The sequence below is a fragment of the Stylophora pistillata genome, chromosome 1 (genome assembly GCF_964205215.1).
Source record: "Stylophora pistillata chromosome 1, jaStyPist1.2, whole genome shotgun sequence".
In the NCBI taxonomy this organism is placed as follows: Eukaryota; Metazoa; Cnidaria; class Anthozoa; order Scleractinia; family Pocilloporidae; genus Stylophora; species Stylophora pistillata.
The window spans coordinates 25,006,935-25,027,771 of NC_142519.1; the positions used below are offsets into that span (position 1 = coordinate 25,006,935).

Genomic DNA, 20,837 nt, shown 5'->3' on the forward strand with positions numbered 1-20,837 from the left:
AAGCTATAAGGCAAAAAAAAAATACAGACTAATTGACTGACAGTCTATTGAGAGCTTCCTCACTTTAGCAGATTTGGAAACTTTCTTCGATCATGCCTCTAAAACTTACCCAGGAAAAAAATTGCCTGTATCAAAGTGCGCGCGCCTAGTCAATTAAGAACACAAGTCAATTGTTACTTCAAATTGCCAAAATTCTTCGTAGTGTAGACAACTTTCCTCAGTTGACTTTTGAGCGGCAAGTAGTGGGAAAAATAGACGTTTCTGTAGCAGTTCTAGAAACAGTTGAAAAATGGCCTCGACTGCGACTGAAAAGAGAATGGAATCTCCTGAGAAAAGGACTCTCGAAAAACTGAAGAGACAATTTTGCGAGCTCGAGAAACGCGCTGATGAATATTTCGATGAAGTGGAAAGGGTGGAGGAAATGTGCTTGCAAGCCAAAGAGGATATAAAACGATTTCATTTGAAAGCTGAAGCAGACAAACAGATAGTCAAAAGGGACCGTGACATTAAATTAAAGTTCTATTCTTCGTTCCAAGAAGTGAATCATAAGTTGAAGAGAGAAGAAATCAAAGAGAAGCCAAACTTGGACGAGGAAAGGTTGCCTATTATGCTTGAAGACACAAGGAGAACTTCACAATATACAATAACTGGTCGAGTTTGTCACTATGTCAAGATTGGCTGTGTGTTGGTGGTGGATGCACTGGCAGCGTATGGAATGTTCAAATTGACGCAGCCACTTTTCATCCGATGAAAAACAAAGATTAAAAAAAAAAAAATTAAAAAAATAAAAAAAAATTAAAAAAAAACAAACAAACAAACAAACAAAAAAAACAAAACAAAAAAACAAAAAAAAAAGGCAGGGTTTATTCTTCCAAGCTGTGGCTGAAGGTATGACGTTATGATAATGGTCACTTCTCAAGTTATCTTTATAATTTCAAGGCACTGTTAAACAGAGCGGCCATGATAATTAGAAATCATCAACTGCCATAGTTATTAATCTTGATTTTCCACATAAAATTATCTATAGGGTACCATCATCACCAGCTGTTAGACTTTATTCTTAAATCTTGGTGGTAGAAAGCCCTCGACTCAAATTTCCAGTATTTCATTTCTGCTTTAAAGTAAACAGATTTGTGTGTAAGTTGTTTTGCACGTATTGCAGCCCTATGAAATTTCTGTAGCGTTGTGGGAGACCAATAAGCATGCGCATATCGAGTTACACCTCAGCTGAACGAAATTCAAAATGGCGTAGGAAATCGACCAGGAATCTACCACAAAATGTTTCATAAAATAAGATCCTTCATCCATGAGGCAGTTGAGGCTGTAAGTATGTGATTTCGATGCTCATAGAATGCCCCTTGTTGTACGATTTGTGGATCAATCTGGTGTCCAGCACAGAAAAGAAATTTTGAGCGAATTTCGGAGCTTGCAAACATCTGAGATCCCACTCACGTTTAATTTAAAGTCTCACCATTTGACTTGTAATTTTTAGCTTGCTCCCGACGTCCCTCCTCAAGAAACCTTTGTTTTCCACTGGAAGGCCGTCACAAGTTATTTCATAGAAGCCACAGGTAAGCCACGAAATCAATGTTTCTGTTTGATTGTATGCAATCCAACGTGCATATTTTAAAGATTATTATTTTATTTGCTTACATGTAAATTTTTGTTTGATAAATTATCACAAGTATTTTTTTTTACGATTGGCAGATGAGAAGGTTCCAGTTCAATCCACAAATATCCCATATCATTTGGAACAAATGTTAGATATTATCAAGCATGAGGAGGATGACCCCTCCAGCGGAGGAACAACGGTAGAAATTTTTATGTTTGAGATGATTATTTTAATTTATTCGAATGGATGCTTTTGTTGGAACACAGAACATTTAAAATATGGATAGGGAAAGACTCAAATGAAAGAAACATGTTTACACTTTGGTGCATAAGGGCTCTGTTAGGTTCTTTTGGTTCTGGGGTAAAAGTTCTCTGTTGTGTAATTGAGTACAGCTGGCAGTGTATTTTCTTTTACTCTGTTTCTTCAGATTTTTACTTTTTGCATTGACTTAACTCAAGTTTGGCTCATGACATGCCATAGATTCTAAATGTATTCTTTTCTGAGAGGCAGATATTTCTTCACCTTGGTGACATTTCTACTTTTTTACCTTTTTAAGGGACCTTGTCTGGAATATCTTTTGCAGCATAAAATATTGGACACTCTTCACACTCTGGGAAGAGCAGATGTAGGTTTTTAATTGAGATATCTTTGAGGTTATCTGAGACTGAGACCTCAGTGATTACTCATATCTCACAAACAACTGATGTCAATCTTAATTCTTGGACATCTCAATAAACCAATCATATCAGATTGTTTAAGTTTGAGTCTTAGAGCTAATGAAGTACTAACAAAACTGACAAATCAATATTAAAAAACCAAGCTGAAAACATTCAACTGACTGATCACTTTTCAGTCAAGACAACTATGGAGCTTTTCAGTTTTATCCAAAAATCATGATGATATATGTCATAAGATGTTTGTAGTAGGTTACATAATGAACTCAATGCATGGAAACTGTAACATGTGTCTCATTATTTTACACTTTCTAAGATAATTCTTGGACAGTGTATTTTCTTTTACTCTGTTTCTTCAGATTTTTACTTTTTGCTTTGACTTAACTCAAGTTTGGCTCATGACGTGCCATAGATTCTAAATGTATTCTTTTCTGAGAGGCAGATATTTCTTCACCTTGGTGACATTTCTACTTTTTTACCTTTTTAAGGGACCTTGTCTGGAATATCTTTTTTACCTCACCACAGAGTCTGATTAGTCTCTGAATTAAATGCAAAACATTTGAAAACAATGTTACTTGTGACCTTCCTGACAAGTACATTTTTTGCTGCAAGTTTTTACATCTTCTTTGATTATTTCTATCTGCAAACCAAATCTTCTTCAATCCTTTTGTGTTTTAGTGTCCACCTGGGATGAAACAAAAAGTACTGCTATTTTTTGCAAACCTACTGGCCAAGATGAAACAACCTCTTCTACCACACATAAATGTCTATCGTCCAGTTCATGTAAGTTCAGTTCTCCCTTACAGATTTAGTGGATTTTTTATATACAACCCAGTAGTATCAGCGGAATAATAATTATGTAAGTGTATCTTTTAAGCAAACGTTTACTGCTAATTTGTTAATGATTGTTATCATATTGAGGAATTATCAGTTATATTTATTTCCAATTTCTTTTTTAACATGATATTTTTTCAAAGATTTGTGAGACAGAATAGTTAGATCTCTTCTTTAGATTTTCATATTTGTTTTCAATTCTCTTTAATTTTTTGCATTTAATTCAGAGACTAATCAGACTCTGTGGTGAGGTAAAAGCTGCACCATCTGAAAACGAAGAAATCCATTTCCTATGTGTTGTTTGTGCAAAGTTACGACAAGATCCATACTTAGTGAACTTCTTTCTTGAGGTGAGTTAGAAAACAATCTCACTTCCTAATCCATACCTTTCATTACTTTAGTAGGCATTGGTATCGAATTGTATCATACAGTTGAACCTGTATTATGCAGCACTATGTTAAGCGATCATCCTGTATTAAGCGGTTGGTTGTCTAAGTCCTGAATTTGTTTCCGCCAAGGGACTGGTCATTATTTATCGGGAGGGAGCGGGGGGGGGGGGGGGTGCTGGTGCAATGTAAAATATGCCACGCTTAATTTTTGCTAACCCCCCCTTTTACTTTAACATGATTTTTGCTGAACCCCCTCTCCCATCCCCCCTTTGTCCTCGGGCATGCATGAAACAACAAGTATCTATTTGTCAAGTCACCATGTCCAACTGATAGACATTCTATTTAAAGCTACCTTAAATTTGGATTTGAGTTGCTCTTCACCCAGACCATGTGTTGACAGACAATGGTCGTATTGACATTAAAGTTCTCGGTGCTCTCAATCATTTCTTCTTCTTCAGTCGACTCCTCTTTCCCTTCAGAGTTTGAAATACCAATCTCTGCAAGGACACAGTCTTCTTCCTCTGAGTCATCTTCTGATTCACTACTGAGTGAATCAGAAGACGACCGATTGTCGCTCTTCCCATCTTCCTCTCTCTCTCAAGGCGTTTAGCAAGTTCTTGGATGATACTTTCTTTAATTGCTTCCAGCTTTGCCTTTTTTGTTCCATATTTTCCAAGGTTATGGTGGTTATGTATAAAGCTATTTTAATAGGCTGTATTTGTTGATGGCATCCAGATGCAGCTTTTAACATTTTTCCTGGCAAAATGTTTGCATATTTTTTAATGGCCCCCCCATTAAGCCATGCATAAAAAATGGTGGCCCCCCTCCCTTATTTGCACCAGCGCCTTCCTCCCGATAAATAATGACCAGCCCCTAAGTCACTGTAATTTTCACCTTTATTTAGTGGTCGCAGTCACCCTTAACTGAGTCCCAATGGCCTCTTTATATTCTCTTCCTGTACTGAACAGTCACTTAAAGCATAACCACCCAAATAAAACTAAGAATAATCTTTCAAATGATTCTCTCCTAAAGTCAAAGTAAGTAGTAGATTTTAGGGAGATTCTGTGTATTAATTGGTCAATTATGGCATAAAGTGGCATTGTGTATCGTTTTTTATAATTCCCCTAATCAGTGGGACCTGTCTTAAGTGGTCAACCTGTATAAAGTGGTCACCCCACCAATCCCCATGGGTGACTGTTTAAGACACTTTTGACTGTATGTGGATTCACTATAAGGCAATCACCTCATAATAAATTGTAGTTAATTTACTACTAAATAAATGACCAAATTTTGGTTTACATTTAGAGACAGATTAGTTTAAAAGTTAAATTTTTTAAGTTCAAGTTTGTAAATTTGATTTATTTGTGAATTGAGTTGCTCTTGCTGATAATTTTTCTTTCATCTGATTTAACTCTGTGGTAAATGTTTTTTTTTTCACTTATCTCCACACTTTAACTAAGAATTCCTTTTACCTTAGTCACTGTTTTACCATTGAAGTACAGCTGTACATATAAAGAGCAATGCCATCAGGTTATTGAACAAATAATCCTTAGTTCATCTACACTGGGAAGTTATAAATATTTGTACAATTAAATCATAATGTAGATCCCTGTAAGTTCTCGTCATTGATAAATTGCTTTTAATATTAAAGTGCCTAGAGCTTTGTTTTACTAGAGGTCAAAGAAAGATTTTTCCTTGACTTAGGAGACTTTCTCTGAAAGACTTCCAATGGGAAGGGAAGAAGGCTGAACTTACAAGATGTTAGAGTTGTGTCTCTTTCAAGCAGAGACAACATTTCTTCTAACCTTTGAAATAGTTTTGATAACCTGTTATAAAAGGTGTTAATACATGTACTGGTATATTACTTTCTTTGGCTGGCTCCCTGAGCAGGCAAGATTAAACAAATCTTGCATTGTGATACTTTTTAAATTCTTTGGCAGGTGTAAACTTTTTGCCTCCTTTTTACCAAGCTTGATTAGTCAAGAAGGCCCAACAGTAGCCAGGTGCAATTTTGCAAACCTGGCAAATATGTTACTGTGTCATTGTATTGCATTCCACTTCAATCAATGACCAATACATGTATTTTTAACTTGTCTTTTCCTGTTCCCAGACAAACTCTACTCCTACACCTCTTTTGTCTTCTCAGGCTGCTGAGCCGGTAGGAATGTCTTTCTCTTTATTCTGAGACACCAATAATATGGTATATCACTGGTTTATCCTTCACTTCTTTCTTACTTGCACACATACTAACTGCTTGGTCTATCATCTTTAAATGCATTAGTATGCATATTTCATAAGGTAAATGATACAACTGCTTGTTATAAACTCAGTCACCTTTCTAACAAGCTACTGGAGATAACCCCACCAATGAAACATCTGCTGAAGAAATAAAATGCAAATTTATAAATCAAGAGTCACGTCTACTAAGCATCCCATATTATCAAATTGTATTAAATACTTCATTATATTACTGCTTATCGACAAAGTAACCCTCAACTAATACCTTTTTAAACTTTCAACATTAATTAAAATGTATTTTTATTATTGAAAAGATGATGTTTGTTAGAGTATTTTGAGCCAAGGGATCATGTTATATTGCAGTGATAATCATATCACACTGGTCTTATAAATCAGTGTTTGGGACACAAGATATTTGTGACCTTAAGGTACATTTACACTGAACATTGTTTTTCAAGTCACAGGTCTCTGTGAAACAGCAGATTTGATTGTTATCACGATTTAGGATGTGAGAAAAATACAACAAGTAACAATACTGTTTGTCATGTTGTATCCTACTGTTGCTTAAATACTAGGTATTCTGAGTACCTGTGATGAAGTTTGTTCCTGTGTGTGGAATCTCTCATTAATAAAGTAATTAAAGTAGTTTCCCGGTGTAAATGTGATTTAAAGTAGAAACATATAACTACAAGCCTATTGTTTGACTCTTTCAAGGCACTAGCTACAACTCCAGCATCAACAGCAGAATTAGATTCCATTTCTGGTCCTGTGAAGGCCCAAGGACGCGATAAGCCAGATTATACACTGGTTAATTCTCTACTTAACTTGTCAAAGAGTGAGGTAATTGTCAAACTTTTAAAGTGCACCTTAACCCAAAAATGTTTTTTCGCTTAACGAAATAAGCGTATTTTTTGGAGTATTTCTGTGCAAACATTTTTTTATTTGCTCAAATCTTCAATTGTCTGTGCCCAGTCAAAATATGGAAAATCGGCCGCCATCTTGCCCCACAGCCGAGTTTAAAGAGGAATGGCTCTAGCGGGTAATGTGACGTCAAATGGAGAACACGAAAGTCTGCATTGCACACATTTTCGCTTGTTTAGGAAGGTTGTAGTCGATTTTGTCCGAAAATATGCCGACTAAGTGTGTTATAGGAGGATGTAGCAACGTGCGAAATTTGCAAGAGGGTATCACGCTTCATACATTCCTCATACAATACACCTGGTCGGCATATTTCGGACAATATCGACCACAACCTTCCCAAACAAGTGAAAATGTGTGAAAAGCAGACTTTCGTGTTCTCGATTTGACGTCACATTATCCGCTAGAGCCATTCCTCATTAAACTCGGTCATGGGGCAAGATGGCGGCCGATTTTCTGTATTTTGACTAGGCAAAGAAAATTTAAGATTTAAGCAAATTAAAAAATTTTTGCCAGAAATACTCCAAAAAATAAGCTTATTTCGTTAAGCGAAAAAAAATTTTTGGGTTTAGGTGCACTTTAAACTTCTTTTATTGTAAATATAATTTTAAATTAACTTGCATTCTCCTCTCTGATTCCCTTTTCAAGCAGAAAAACTTGAATATTAAGTACTGTACATTGTTCTGATAAAAAGAAACAGATTCCTTGTATATGACTCAAAGTTGTAGACAGATTTGCAAGAAAGCTTCACAGCAACTCTACTGTGTTCTGTTCAGTGCCCATCTTTTTTGCAAAAGCTATTTGCAGCGCATATTTATAACAAAGCATTATCACTGTGTGTTGCATTGCAGGATAGCAGAATAGCAGTGAAGGCATGTGAGGGTTTAATGCTATGTGCCTCCCTTCCTGAGGATCATGCAGCTACTGTAATTATCCTGTACACTCCATTCTGCGAAGTTATGGTTAGTTTATAACAGACTTTCAATTACAACAGTACATGTTGTGCCACAGTACATCTTTTGTTCTTCACCAAATGGTAAACATGATATTTCTTAACCCTTTCCAGGCAGACAGATTGAAAGTATTATTTGATGCCTTGCCAAAAACTATGGAGCCGCTTGATATATCTGCCGTTGCTGCCAAATGGGGGTAGGTCATCCACTGAAATAGACAGATTCCATGACTGTAAGAGGGCTCCTAACTAGAATAGTGTGTTATAATTATTAGTTCTTTTTTCCTTGTGCAGACTTGACCATCAGAGTGATGATGAGGATGTTTCATCATTCCCTGGCAAGAGACGGTTGATATCATTTTTTTCATGGTTGGATTATGTGGACCAGCTTTCCAAAGAGGCACATAAGGTTTGTAAGCCAAATGGAGTACTTTCAGTAATCTCTTTTTGTGACAGTATGTATTGATTGACTAGCTAAGACCAAGTAGCTCAGATTTAAAGATTGTGGTAATGAATTGTTGTGTATATTTTAAGCTGACATTTTTAACCCATAAGCATGTGATGATTGCATGGTGTCAGAATTTGGAATTTGAGATCATCTATTTTTGTTTTGAAACAAAAAGAAAAATTCATAATTTACATGGTGATTCATCATTGGCTTGAAAAGCGTTGAGAACTCTCATAATTTGTACAGTATGGTACTAAAATGCATTTTTATTGTTGCTGTTTTATAGCTGGTGGCCAAAGCTTTAGCAGTAGGAGTAAGAGAACGATTTCTACAGACAGTTATTGAACCAGGTCTCATTCAACAGTGAGTGTTGTTTTATTGCAGTTCTTTTGTTCAAATTTGAAGGAAAATTTTATAATTACAATTTCAAAAATGTGTCAATTCTATAGAGGCTACATAAATTAATGTGTGTAATGTTTGAATACTTATTTCAGTTACTATAACTGTATTTGCCCAGTGCGTCAGATTTAAATCAATATATTAAAAAGAGAAACTTGCTCCTTTACATTTACCAACTGAAGGTGGTGTCACTAATTTGTGCAAACACATTAAGGTGGCTGAACACAGTTTTCGATACCTGTGTTTCATTCACCTTTTTCTCTAAAACCCTTGATCCCTCGGTCGCCAAAAATGGCAGCAAGCTAGTAAATGACACAAATTTTGTTTTTTTAATCATTCAGCTGACGTATGTGCCATTGCCATGGAAACATGAATCAATATAAACAGGCCTTTAAAATCGGTTTTGTTTATTTGTAGAAAATCTAGTCATTAGACTTTCTTTATAATTTGCATGAAATGAGCTTGTAACGACACTCACGAGTTAACACCATTTCTTTTGTTGAAGTTAATTTTCTTTCAATACTCCAGTTACTTATTTCCTAAAGTATTTTCGTGCCAAATTTCGTGAAATTCTTATGAGTGGTTCTCAAGAAATAGGTGTATTTGTGAGAAAGCAATTTTCCATTCAGTCACAGTTTTTTGACTAACTACACATGCGCTGCCTTTAACTGGGTTCTTTCGGTAACAATGAAAAAGTTGAGAATTGCTGGGTTCTTTGCACCATTACCTTTTCTAACAATCATATCTTTGTAATAAAAAGATTAAATCCATCAATACACTGCATCAACCATAGAGAAAAATATCACAAATAGTGCGGGTACGTTTTGAGTAAATAAAATGACGGCTTGTTTGTTTTTTGCAATATTTGTGCGTCTGCTGAATTACATCAGTAAAGCGCACGTGAAAACTGTGTTTGGCCACCCTAATAGTAAATTTCCAAAATTTGAGCTGCTAAATTTGGGGTGCGGCTTATCTGTGGACCATGCAGCTTATATATCCATGGGCTTTTTATGGTATATACAGCATTATATTGTTATAGGACTTAACTTCATACAGCATTGTGCAACAGTAATGCATGTATATGTACATGAAGATCAGATGTGCAGTGAAAAAACATCTGGAGCTTCACTTGCTGGCTTAGCTAAATCTTTATATTTTATTTCATCCTTAGATCAGAGCTTGGTATTATTACTACAACAGCTGTATTAAGGAGATGTGTGAAAGCTCTCACTTCACCTCAACTCTTACGAGGTATGTCCTCATACCTGTTCTTTAGAGTAGTGGGTGTAATCTTTATAGCATTGGAGAAACTGACAGTTATGCAGGAAGTGTAGGGAGTGTTTTGGGTTAATTAACTAATTAAATGAATTTTAATCAGTGTTTTTCTCCTTTCATTTTGCTACAGAAATGTGTATATTTTTACTTGGAGAGGAAATAACACCAGAAACTGCATCTCATGCTGGAGATCATAAAATACGACAGACTCTTATTGATAGATGTGATCACTTATCTGATGAGGCATGTGGATAATTAATAACATTTTTTGAATGACAAGTTTGAAATTTAAAGTTTTCTGGTTGCTTCTGGTAACCCAGCAAGTTGTTGAAGCTGGTAACTCCCTTCTTGTTCCATTATCTATTTTCAGGTCAGTATAGAAACACTAAAATTGTTTGAGACATTACTCAACAAACCCTGTGACATGATCTTAAATAATCTTGTACTTCGGAACCTGAAAAGCAGAAAGTATTATGCAGCACCCACAGTTACCAATGGTGATACAGCAAGTCATGTACCAGCGGCAGAAAACCTAACAACAGTTTCACCAGCAACAGCACCTGTTAAAAAACTTCCACCATCACCAACCTCACCCTCCACTCCCCCACTTACTCCAGATGGGTTAGGACCGGTTCAGATTGGTAATGATATTGACAGAGAAGAAGTGGAACAAGTTGTAAATAGGTACGGTAAATAAAATCAATTTTTATAACCCATAGATCAAATGAAGAGTGAAGATTTGTCCTCTTGCTGATGGGTTCTACATGTGCACCCTTAAGAAGATCACCTCCTGGAGAAGATGTGAAATAAGCACAGCCTCCATTCTCCCTCCTCTCAGTATTAAAATTACTCACAGGGATCATTTAATTATGCAGTCATCCTTCCAGTAAATAATTAACATGGATGGCCAATGGCTTTTTTGAAATGGAAGATCCTGCCATAGAGATTAATTACTAAATTTTGAAAAATGATTTCTTTCAAAATTCGACTTCTCTTAAATCATCACTTGAACTCAGCTGTATTTCAAAATTAAAGTCTCTATTAGATAAATGACCAATGGGTAAAGATTGATGAACATGTACAACCTGTATTTCTATGGAATGAGATTAATTGTTTACTTTAGTTTTAGTCTAGTTTAATTTATTCGCCACAGGAGTGGCAGGAGAAAGGAACAGAACTTTCATTCCAATTGACACCTAACCCCTTTATTACCCACCCATCCCACCCCGGGGAGGACATCCATCACACAGTAATCTCGTGTGTGGGAAATTAACGTCTCCTACCCCAACCCTGCAGGAGACGGGACCTCCATTTATCGTCCCTATCCGAGAAGACTAGAAAGTCTAACCATTTGCAGATATTGTTACAAAGGCAGCACTTTCTTCTCAGGTAATTAAAGACCCTGAGTGTTGGTCCGGCCAGATTTGAACTCACGACCTCCCGCACAACAGTCCGGCACTCTACCAATTGAGCTAACCGGGAGGCGGTTTGCTGAGTGCGTTCTGTGATAGTGGTGTATGAATATACCACACAACAAAAATTATGTACAGATTTTCACACCATTTTTGTCTATATTAATGGCCTCTTAACAGTTTTATCTCCCTAGTTCCCGATGAAATAAAAACATCAGCACTAATTGGTGATGCAGGCTATGACACATATTTGAGAGATGCCCATAGACAGGTAAATAGTTGAAGTTAATTCTTTTGTATTTTGTATTCTTAATTAATATTTACTTATCTGGAAAATTTTTCCTTTTTTTTTTGGCAGTGTAATCAGCGTGCTTTACAGACAGGTGCATTTGGCTGGCCCTCAACCCCAGTGCCCCCTCATGGTAAAATAATTGCTCAAGTTATCTCAACCTATACAGAAATTATGTGCACATGTACATGAGATTGTTTTACATCAGACTTACTATGTTAATTCATGATAAAATTATCATGCTCAAGCTCATCCTCATTGGCTATTATCTGTTAGGAATCAGTGTGCAATGAACTTTTCTGTTGTAAAGTAATTGAGATTTTATTTAGAAGTTTTCATTTTCCTTTCAAGATGTGGAAGATAGTAGAGAGAACTTTTATGAAGGGGCATTCTTGAGTATGCTCTTCAAGAAACTGCAGAGACTCCTAGACCAGGTATTGCATTTGATCAGGCTTATCAGGATTATATTATTTATAAGTACATTAAGGCAATGAACAGAGTTGGAAGATATTTATGGTCAGTGTGTAGCAGATCTATTGGAGTCTGATATTGGATGTAAGGTGAAGTGGTTTGTGTAACAAAGAATACATGCAGCAAGGAGGTATTAAGGATATTACCCATCTGACTCTTCTTTGCCAAGAAAAATTTATAATTTATGTTAATTAATAGAACATCATAATGTGTCCCAAAATTTAAATGGAGTCCCACTCCCTGACCACACACTCTGGGTAAGGAAGGGAAAAGAAGAACACTTTTATTAGCTTGTAGCTTTTACAGTGATTGCAATGCATAAGTTTGTGGCCACTGAAAAATTATGTGTAGATTATTATTTGGAAGTAGGTTTTTTGACTGGTAGAAAATAACATTTGGCTTCTTTTTTTTTGACAGCCATATGATGTGAACCTTCAGGTTACAAGTGTAATAGCATTGTTATCACAGTTTAATCATCCTCAACTGCAAGAATTTCTCCTGAATGCTTCCCTCACCCTGACACCAAACTGCCATTCTCTTCATTCAACTCTTCAAAATGTAAGTACCAGACAGTAAAAGAAATTTACATTATGTTCTGTGAAACTTTGTGATCAATCAAACAGTATTTTGACTTGAGCTATGTCTTAAAGTCAGCAAAATGTGAGTTAAGTCTTTTACCTTCTCATTTTTCTTTATTTGTAATTGTTGGCTTGTCTTGCCTCTTGATTTACCAAACAAAGATTTTTGTTAGAAAGATGTTTCTCTAATTGGAGAAGTTACATTTTGTAAGAGGAGAAATCAAGTTGTTTGTTTGTTTGTTTTGTTTTGTTTTTTTAAAAATATTTTTTGTACTTAGTTCTTATAACCGAGTGGGAGGTCTGTATGGGAGACTCTTGACCGAGGTCACCAGTACAGACCGAACACAAGTGAGGTCTGTACCAGCGACCGAGGTCAAGATTCTCCCATACAGACTGACCTAGCTAATAAGATGTTTATTATATGGCTGTGTCTTATATGCCAATTTTTTATGCTCTTTGTACCTTTTTTTTCTAGATCGGTCTAGATGGCAGTCTAGATAGGAAAATCTAGACCGCTTTCAATATTTATTTCAGCCAATCAAATTGGTGAACTCAGTAATGTTGTGAGTCAGTTATCATATGGCTGTGTCTCAGTTGTGAGACACAGCCATATGATAATTAATATGTATTATTTGCAGGTTGTTCAAGATCTGAGAGGTAGAGTACAAAGATTACCCAACTTTCAGAGAAATGTTGTTTCTGTTAGAAGACAACTGATGGGCCTTGCCACATCACCTGAGCATAAAAGGTACACAGCCTATACAAAGTAATCCTTAAGAGTGACTGGAATTTAATTTCTCCTCACCTTATCTCTGCTGAATCAAACATTAAAGGTCATGAAAATAGCGAAAATGATCACAAACTAAAGAAGCTTGCAACTGGCCAACAAACTCTCTTTGTCAATACTTTAAGAAATGTTTAAGAAGCAGCACAGAGACTATAGATACTGATGTGGGAGTGTAAGGGGTTAACTTTTACAGGATAGAAGTATGTTATACTGGCAGCCAAAATAACTAATTATTTTCTAAGCACGACAAGTATGAATGAAACAGAAAGTTAACATGTGCATTTAAAGAGCCAAGTGCTAGCTGTGACTGTGTTTGTTTAAACAGAATCAATAACTGCTTCTCTTGACACTCTTTACATACAGTGTAGTCTCAATCATCAATGTTGACAAATAAATTTACTGAACCATTAGGGTTGATGGTTAATTCAACATACAACCTGTTTCTCTTAGTCTTAGTGAAAGCAACCTCCTTGAAGCTGCAATAGTACTGGAGGAATTTTGCAAGGTGAGATCTCCTATGTATTTAGGAACTTTCATTAATGTAGCATTGTTTCGTATATATGCACGATCCTTCGCAGTAAAGCACTATTTAAGCAATAGTGAAAATCAGACCTGAAAAAAATTCAGGCCTGTACGGGATTCGAACCACTGACCTGATCTATGTGCACATATACGTTTCATAACCGCAGTTCATATATATGTATTTCATATATATTTGTTGTTTGATTTATCATCTACGGGTTTATGTCGAATTAATTTGATGGCCTGCTCCCAGTTGGCTTGTTAGCTCAATTGGTAGAGCGCTGCACTAGTATCGCAGAGGTCAGTGGTTCGAATCCCGTACAGGCCTGAATTTTTTTCAGGTCTGATTTTCACTATTGCTTAAATAGTGCTTTACTGCGAAGGATCGTGCACATATACGCTTCATAACCGCAGTTCATACATATGTATTTCATATATATTTGTTGTAGCATTGTTTGTTGAGTATGGAAAGAGATCGGGACAATAAAGAGTGGGTGCACATTCTTAGCATTAATATGGTATGCTTTCGATTATTTTGAACTTCCTTTAATATGATTTATGTGAAGCAGTACAAAATGAGTGAGATATTTACCCTTGTACTCCCAAGACCAGTTAGCAATTCTTCCTTCTTACAAGCTCACATTCCTTTGGTAATCAGAAAAGGTCCTCAGAAAGAAATCACAAATGATGTTAACAAAAACAAAAGTGGCATGAGGTGCCACCAAGTGTCCCACAGATGAAAACTTCCTTACAAATCAGTAGTTATAGATAAAATGAGTACTGTTTCAGCCATCATCATAATAAATTAGTTCTACTATTTGAAACAGGAATTAGCTGCAATTGCATTTGTCAAAGCAACAGAGAGAGTACAAGGCCAATGACAGGATGTCTATTAGATTCCATCAACACACATGTATATATCAATAAATATAAATCTAGATAATATATATAGATATGACTTTGTTGTTTGGTGCCCTCATCATGGAAAGATATGGGACTAACCCTATGGATCAGAGATGTGGAGAGTTATGAGCTTACAGGATATGATCAGGGGTTTTACACTGAGCTGGCTTTTTTTTCTGCAAAGTAAACAAAGAAAACAGAAATCACCTTAAGGCTAATTTAGTCCAAAAATTAAATTTGAAATGAGTTGTTCAGTAATAGTTACTGGTCAGAAGTATGTTGAAATGTGACTGAGTATGCATATCGCAAGTTTATTAGATTTGGTATCTGCTCTTTTCTGGGTGTCATTTTAAGAAAAGTTGTTGAGGGATTATATGTCTTCATTCAAATTGATTGTTAAGCTTATGTTATGTTTTGTTTGAGGTTAGTATGCAAGAGTAATAAATTGACACTTTGTATGCACCAAAATGAGTAAATTTCATATAACTTCAGAAGATCAAATTTGCTTGCAAAAGTATGTGAGATTCCAGAAATGTGATACAACAAATTTTGTAAGTTGGTTTCAAGTTTAAGAGTTTGGTCAAAATTATTTCTGTATTAGGTTGAAATATTGTTGTGGTGGGGATTCACTGGGTACCAGTGATATATTTTACAGAAAACATGGCTGTGATCCATAATTTTAAACAAAGTAGAAATGCCTGAACACTTAGATGAGAGGCCTACAAGGAAATAAAATGATAACTAATAGTGATTGGGAGTTGTGTCTATTTTACAATGATTTCGGGAAAAATGGAAAAAAACAAGGTAAATTTTAACTTGTTGAAGAACTTAGTAGTAGTTGACAAAGAGTCCTTTCTTCAGTATACTTAAAAAGTCTAGACTGAGTTATAAATTATGGGGCTTAGTCTTTAGGGACAAGGCAATGCAGTACCTCACCCAAATACAAACCACTGTAATATGCTGGCTCCAGGTACTGGTCAACTCTTCATTAACCTGGGTTGTGTTTTGCACAGTTACTACACCCTTTTCTTCCAAGTTTATCATCACATTCTTAATTTCTAGTAATAATAGGATGGTTATATTATTCTGTAAGATGTCAGACTCAAAATATTAAAAAATAGTATTAGTAAAAAAGATTATCTTGAACACATCTTGCAACTATATTACAAACTTCAACTGTTGGAGATATTTGCAATAAAAAGTATTCACTGGGAACAAGACAGACAAGTGTCATTTATTTTTTTTTTTTTGGGGGGGGGGGGGAAACATTTTTAGCCAAGAAATGTACATTTTCATTTGTCCCTAGAAAGAGTAACGGTACGTAAAAATGGGAAAGATTCAAATCCTTAGGGGGTCTGTTAGCATGTTGGATGAGTAATCAGGGGTGGGTTACATGTACGTCACGTGGTCAAGAACCAAAGTTCAGTGTTTCACAAGTTGTACAAAAAGTTGTTAAGGTTGCAGAAACTACATCTAGTCCCATATTGTCAAGCAGATTGCTTTGCTTTAGTTCACTGTTGGTGTGTGGACTTCAATTAAATTTACTTGCACAGTTTTCCCTTTATGAGCTGTGCAAATATGTGACAGTATCATTATCCTCATCATCATCCTCCACAGAATGGTCCAGTTGAATTTTTCCATCATATTCTTCCTCTTGAAGGCTGGTGATAATTTCCTGTTCCTCTACTTTTCCCTCTTCCTCCACCTAAACATTTGGGACAAGTCTGGAACAATTCAACTTTCTCCTTGTGATAGTGTGAAGGCTATGAACAACACACATTGAATGCTGAGGTGCACACTTTGAACTAAGTTGTCCTCTGCCTAACAATGCACTACCAAACATTGGCCATACTTGGCAGCTCATTCCCTCATAATTTGCTTTTAATTTGAATCAGAAAACATCATCTCACCAATTTGTGGTAGTTTTGAAACTTCCTTTAAATTACTGAAATGGTAGTTTCTGGAACTGGATGATAGGGAGGGAGTAAGATATGTAAATAAAGCTGCCTAGTTTATTACCCTTTAGATATTTTCTTGCACTGGGTTTCCTTAATTGACCACTCGCAAAGTAAAGATTTGTAGGAAATTTTTCATGAATCAAATTTATTTTGTACCAAGCCAGGTGTAAAAGCCCTGAACAATAACTTATCCCACAACTTCAGGTTCAAGGGTGAATATAAGATGCTTATCCCCTCTCTTCACTTCAACCTCGAAAGTTTCTCCTCTGTTTACATGTCGGTACACTTCTTTATTGGACACTATTTTGTTGCCATTTATTTTTGTCAAAATATCACCAGGTAGCACACCAGCCCTGAAAGAAATAAGTAAAACACTCTTCAAATCACAAGTATCTTGGGCAATAGTAGTCTAAAAGGTTCCATATCTTTGCCTTCACCTCAAATTGTAGGTTAAAAAAATGTTTTCTTTTGTAATTGGATACTTGAGAAAGAAACAGATTCTTCACTTACTATATAGTGCCAAGAAGTGATTAACATGTAACTTCTCCCCATAAAATCAACACAGTATCCAGCACACAGGTAATCAGAATACTCTAAACTTTCTGTTTTCAGGTAGAAGTTCTTACCCAGATCTAAAGTTTAATTCTCCTAATTAAAAATGTCTCATCGGATCTTAGGAGTTATGGGGTCATATGGCTTCCAAAATAAAGAAGAATGATTTTTTACCAGAAACTACACAACCCAGGTATTACATAATGTACATCCCAAGGCAATGCAACTCATGTCACCAAAGAAATTAAAATCTGACATTTGATGCACAGCAGGTGTAGTTCACATTATCTCAGCTGAAAACCAAATACAGGGTGCTTATTCAGAAGCCAAATACCCTCCACCACAATTTTTTTGTAAAGGATTTAATCCAACACTTTTTCAGAAGTCCTACCTGTGTGCCGGTGACCCATAATTGACTTGTGGAATAAACACTCCAGATTTCACTTTATTGAAACTTTGGTCCCTTCGCCGCAGTTGCTCTAATATCTGTGGAGTCAGTGTCAACATACTGACACCAATATACCAGCGTTCATATGGAGCCAGTTGCCTCTTTGGACTTTTGCTCTGTGTGTGTTTACCGCTCCTAAGTCTCTCTATTGCTTGTGATAGAAACTCTTTAGCAGTGTCAATAGGGATGGAAAATGAAATTCCACTTGCAAATCTTACAGTTATTGCATTAATCCCAATAACATGACCATCCTAATCCAAAACAGAATCATTATCAAAAACTGGTATCTCAAGTAACAGCATAAAATTACAACACAAATGCAGTGCCCACCAAATTTACCAACAACCATCTGGCATGAACATGAGGCCATACTTGTAAGCTGATAAGTTTGTTGAGGTGGTGAAAAAGGAATAAGAGGTTGCAATATTGAGTTTGAGAAAAGGAAAAGTTGCATAAAACTCACCAGATTGACCAGAGGTCCTCCTGAGTTTCCAATCTTCAAACAAAAACAAAAAAAGATGGATTCAACTTAAAATCAACCTGATAATCAAAGTGTAAACAAATTTTGATGACTCCTCGAGGTTTCAATCTCAACTTTCTTCAAAGTCACCATCTGGCCACATAAAATCTAAGTATGGTTTCCACAGTGATCAAAGAGTAGAGTGATCAAATACACCTGCAATGCTGAAAACAACATCATGCACTGTAAGTATAAACTTCCACTTGCTGAAAATCAAATTACGTTTATTGCAGCATCTGTCTGGATATATTCCATCTCTGGGTTTGGAAGTCCAATCTCTCCACCTGCACGATGCACTGTACTAACAATTCCAGCTGTTATTGTGTTACTAAGCTGAAGGGGGCTACCCATAGCCACAACCCACTCTCCTGGTCTTATTGTCGATGATGAACCAAGGGTAAGTGTTGGGAATTTAATATTCTGAAATAGAGATGAAATAATCTGAATTATGTATTTACCTTATTATTGAAAGGCACCAGTAAATAAATCTTGATTACAGGCTTGTTTCTTTTAATAGTTCACTCTGAAAATAAATCTTGATTACATGCTTGTTTCTTTTAATAGTTCACTCTGATTGGCTGAAAGAAATGCAGTTTTCAGGTAACAAAATGTGGAAGTGAGCTAATTCAGCTCAGATGAGGGTAATAACATATTTAGGTGGGCTATGAACATATAGAAAATTATTATTTTTTTCCTTGAAGTGCATTTTTCATTCACTTATTGCCAGGTAACTCAAACTCCCTGGTATACTGAACAGTTCTTAATTTCCCCTCCCCAGTCAGAGTTCATCAAGGTATACCAGAATTGTTTCTTAGTTTAATGGCAGGAAAAACAATGACATAGGAAATGAAGCTCTGCTTTGACCCTCAAAGAAAAAGATTACTGTTGTGAATTTCTTCTAAAATTAGACCCCCCTGCATAAATTATGATGAAAAATCTGATTAGTTGAGCATGGTTATTGCATTTATCATGTTGAGTTCAAAGTCTTCCTAGTTTCCAAGCCCCTCATCCATGTTGTGTTGTCAAACTTTTGCAAACTCAGAAAGAACCTCAAAATGGCTAAAAAGGTATAATAAAGCAATTACTGAATTTGGTTTGCACATGACATCATGAATTATCAAACTAAGACCTCAGTTGATAATTCATGGTATTATGCTTGACCTCATTCAATAATTGCTTATTATCCACTAGAGGCAATGCAACCATAAAAATGCAAATGCCAGATTAGCTAATACCTTATCTGACTCTAGCTGCACGGCTGCCAGGTCATTTTCAAAGTCAAGATCAACAACAATGCCACTAAATTCCCTTCCATCTTTTAATTTCACAGTCACTTTTGCAGCGTTTTCAACAACATGCGCATTTGTCAGAACCATACCGTCCTCAGTTACTATAAACCCGGAACCTGAGCTAGTAGGACCAGTATGTCCCATGAACCCGAATCCCGCGCGTCGTCCCGTGATTTCAATGTACACAACAGCTGGTGCAGCTTTTTCCACGGCGTCTGCGATAAAATTGAACGTTGCAGATCGTGGGGGTGATCCAGAATCGGTTGAGTTTACCTCATCCTGAAAATTTGTCTTTGCTGCAACCATCAGGCCACGAATACCAGCGAGTTGATTCTCTCTGTGCTTTGCTAACAGATATCCAAGGGAGAAACCAGCTAATGAACCCAACAAAGTCCAGGGAAATCGTTTACCCTTTCCTTTTGTTTCTAGACTAAATCCCCTACACAGAGGCCGAATTCCTCTTTCTTTCAATCGGTGCGAAAGCTGCAACACTTCTCGACATCCAGGCAATCTTTTCCATAAACACTGGGCTGCCATTTTGATGATGAGTATTAGGAACCAATCTTCCCCGAAGACATTTCGTCAAGGCGGGCCCTGGGGACTAAGGAGAAGTCTTTCGGTGGTGGCTCCATGGAACCACTTTTCGACTTTTTCACTCTTCCGCCAAAATAACAAAGGGAAAATTGACAATAATTGCAAGAAACTTTGTCTCAAATACACGCACCATTATATTTTCCACCTTCGCTTCTTCAGCACATCTACTCCAAAACTGAAACGGACGGGACGCGCGGCACAGGTGCATACCAGCGATTATTTACAGCAAATAAAAATTTAATAGAACATACACAGACAAAATCCCTCTCTTCTCTCTCGTACTCACTCAGTCGGAGCATCTGTATCTAGGTGTTATTTATCCCCCCGCCGTTTTGTGCCCTTTTTTTTTTATGGGGTTTTGACGTTATCTTGGCGGAGAAACCAGGCCTCTTCGATTCTAGCGTTACCCTGAGCCACGCCGGCATGCGGTTTCCTGTTACTTTATTTTTTCTCCAAACAAGTCTAAAATTCATATTAATTGTTGTCGCCGCCAGATTAAAAAAAAGCAGTTAAAAATTCCAAGGGATGTCAAAATCAAAACGGAAAACGGAAAATTGACGCCGGATAAGGAAAAGGGAACAGCGAAGTGAATCACTCGAGGAGACAGAAAGGAGAGAAAAAGGAACTGATTGAAAAGTCACCACGAAAATACTAAGGGTTTATGAACTGCTGTAAAACGCGTTAGCGTCATACGACGAATGAACGTCGTAAAAAATGCCATTTTATCGCATAATTGACCTCCTTCCATACAAAAACTCGCTCAAAAATACTATTA

The 20,837-nt window shown here is 36.4% G+C and overlaps 2 protein-coding genes across 3 annotated transcripts; one reads left to right on the forward strand and one right to left on the reverse strand.

The window, feature by feature from the left end:
* Positions 1 to 1,197: 1,197 nt before the first annotated feature.
* LOC111326209 (FHF complex subunit HOOK interacting protein 2A) lies at positions 1,198 to 15,921 on the forward strand. Of its 2 annotated transcripts, XM_022930151.2 has the most exons (22): positions 1,198 to 1,323; positions 1,493 to 1,571; positions 1,708 to 1,811; positions 2,169 to 2,237; positions 2,965 to 3,069; positions 3,348 to 3,470; positions 5,620 to 5,667; positions 6,462 to 6,587; positions 7,517 to 7,627; positions 7,732 to 7,814; positions 7,912 to 8,026; positions 8,352 to 8,428; positions 9,636 to 9,715; positions 9,870 to 9,982; positions 10,110 to 10,423; positions 11,332 to 11,422; positions 11,510 to 11,573; positions 11,792 to 11,874; positions 12,329 to 12,469; positions 13,128 to 13,237; positions 13,727 to 13,781; positions 14,626 to 15,921. In XM_022930151.2, the coding sequence occupies exons 1-22, from the start codon at positions 1,279 to 1,281 to the stop codon at positions 14,677 to 14,679; spliced, it is 2,190 nt and encodes a 729-aa protein (XP_022785886.1). In that variant the 5' UTR covers positions 1,198 to 1,278; the 3' UTR covers positions 14,680 to 15,921. The 2 variants fall into 2 exon arrangements, with proteins under 2 accessions (XP_022785886.1, XP_022785887.1); XM_022930152.2 differs by lacking the exon at positions 5,620 to 5,667.
* Positions 15,922 to 16,787: 866 nt separating this feature from the next.
* On the reverse strand, positions 16,788 to 20,342 carry LOC111326210 (serine protease HTRA2, mitochondrial). The gene is made up of 5 exons (XM_022930153.2): positions 19,415 to 20,342; positions 18,402 to 18,599; positions 18,123 to 18,155; positions 17,603 to 17,910; positions 16,788 to 17,012 (listed from the first exon to the last, which is right to left on the reverse strand). The coding sequence occupies exons 1-5, from the start codon at positions 20,003 to 20,005 to the stop codon at positions 16,847 to 16,849; spliced, it is 1,296 nt and encodes a 431-aa protein (XP_022785888.1). The 5' UTR covers positions 20,006 to 20,342; the 3' UTR covers positions 16,788 to 16,846.
* Positions 20,343 to 20,837: the final 495 nt, after the last annotated feature.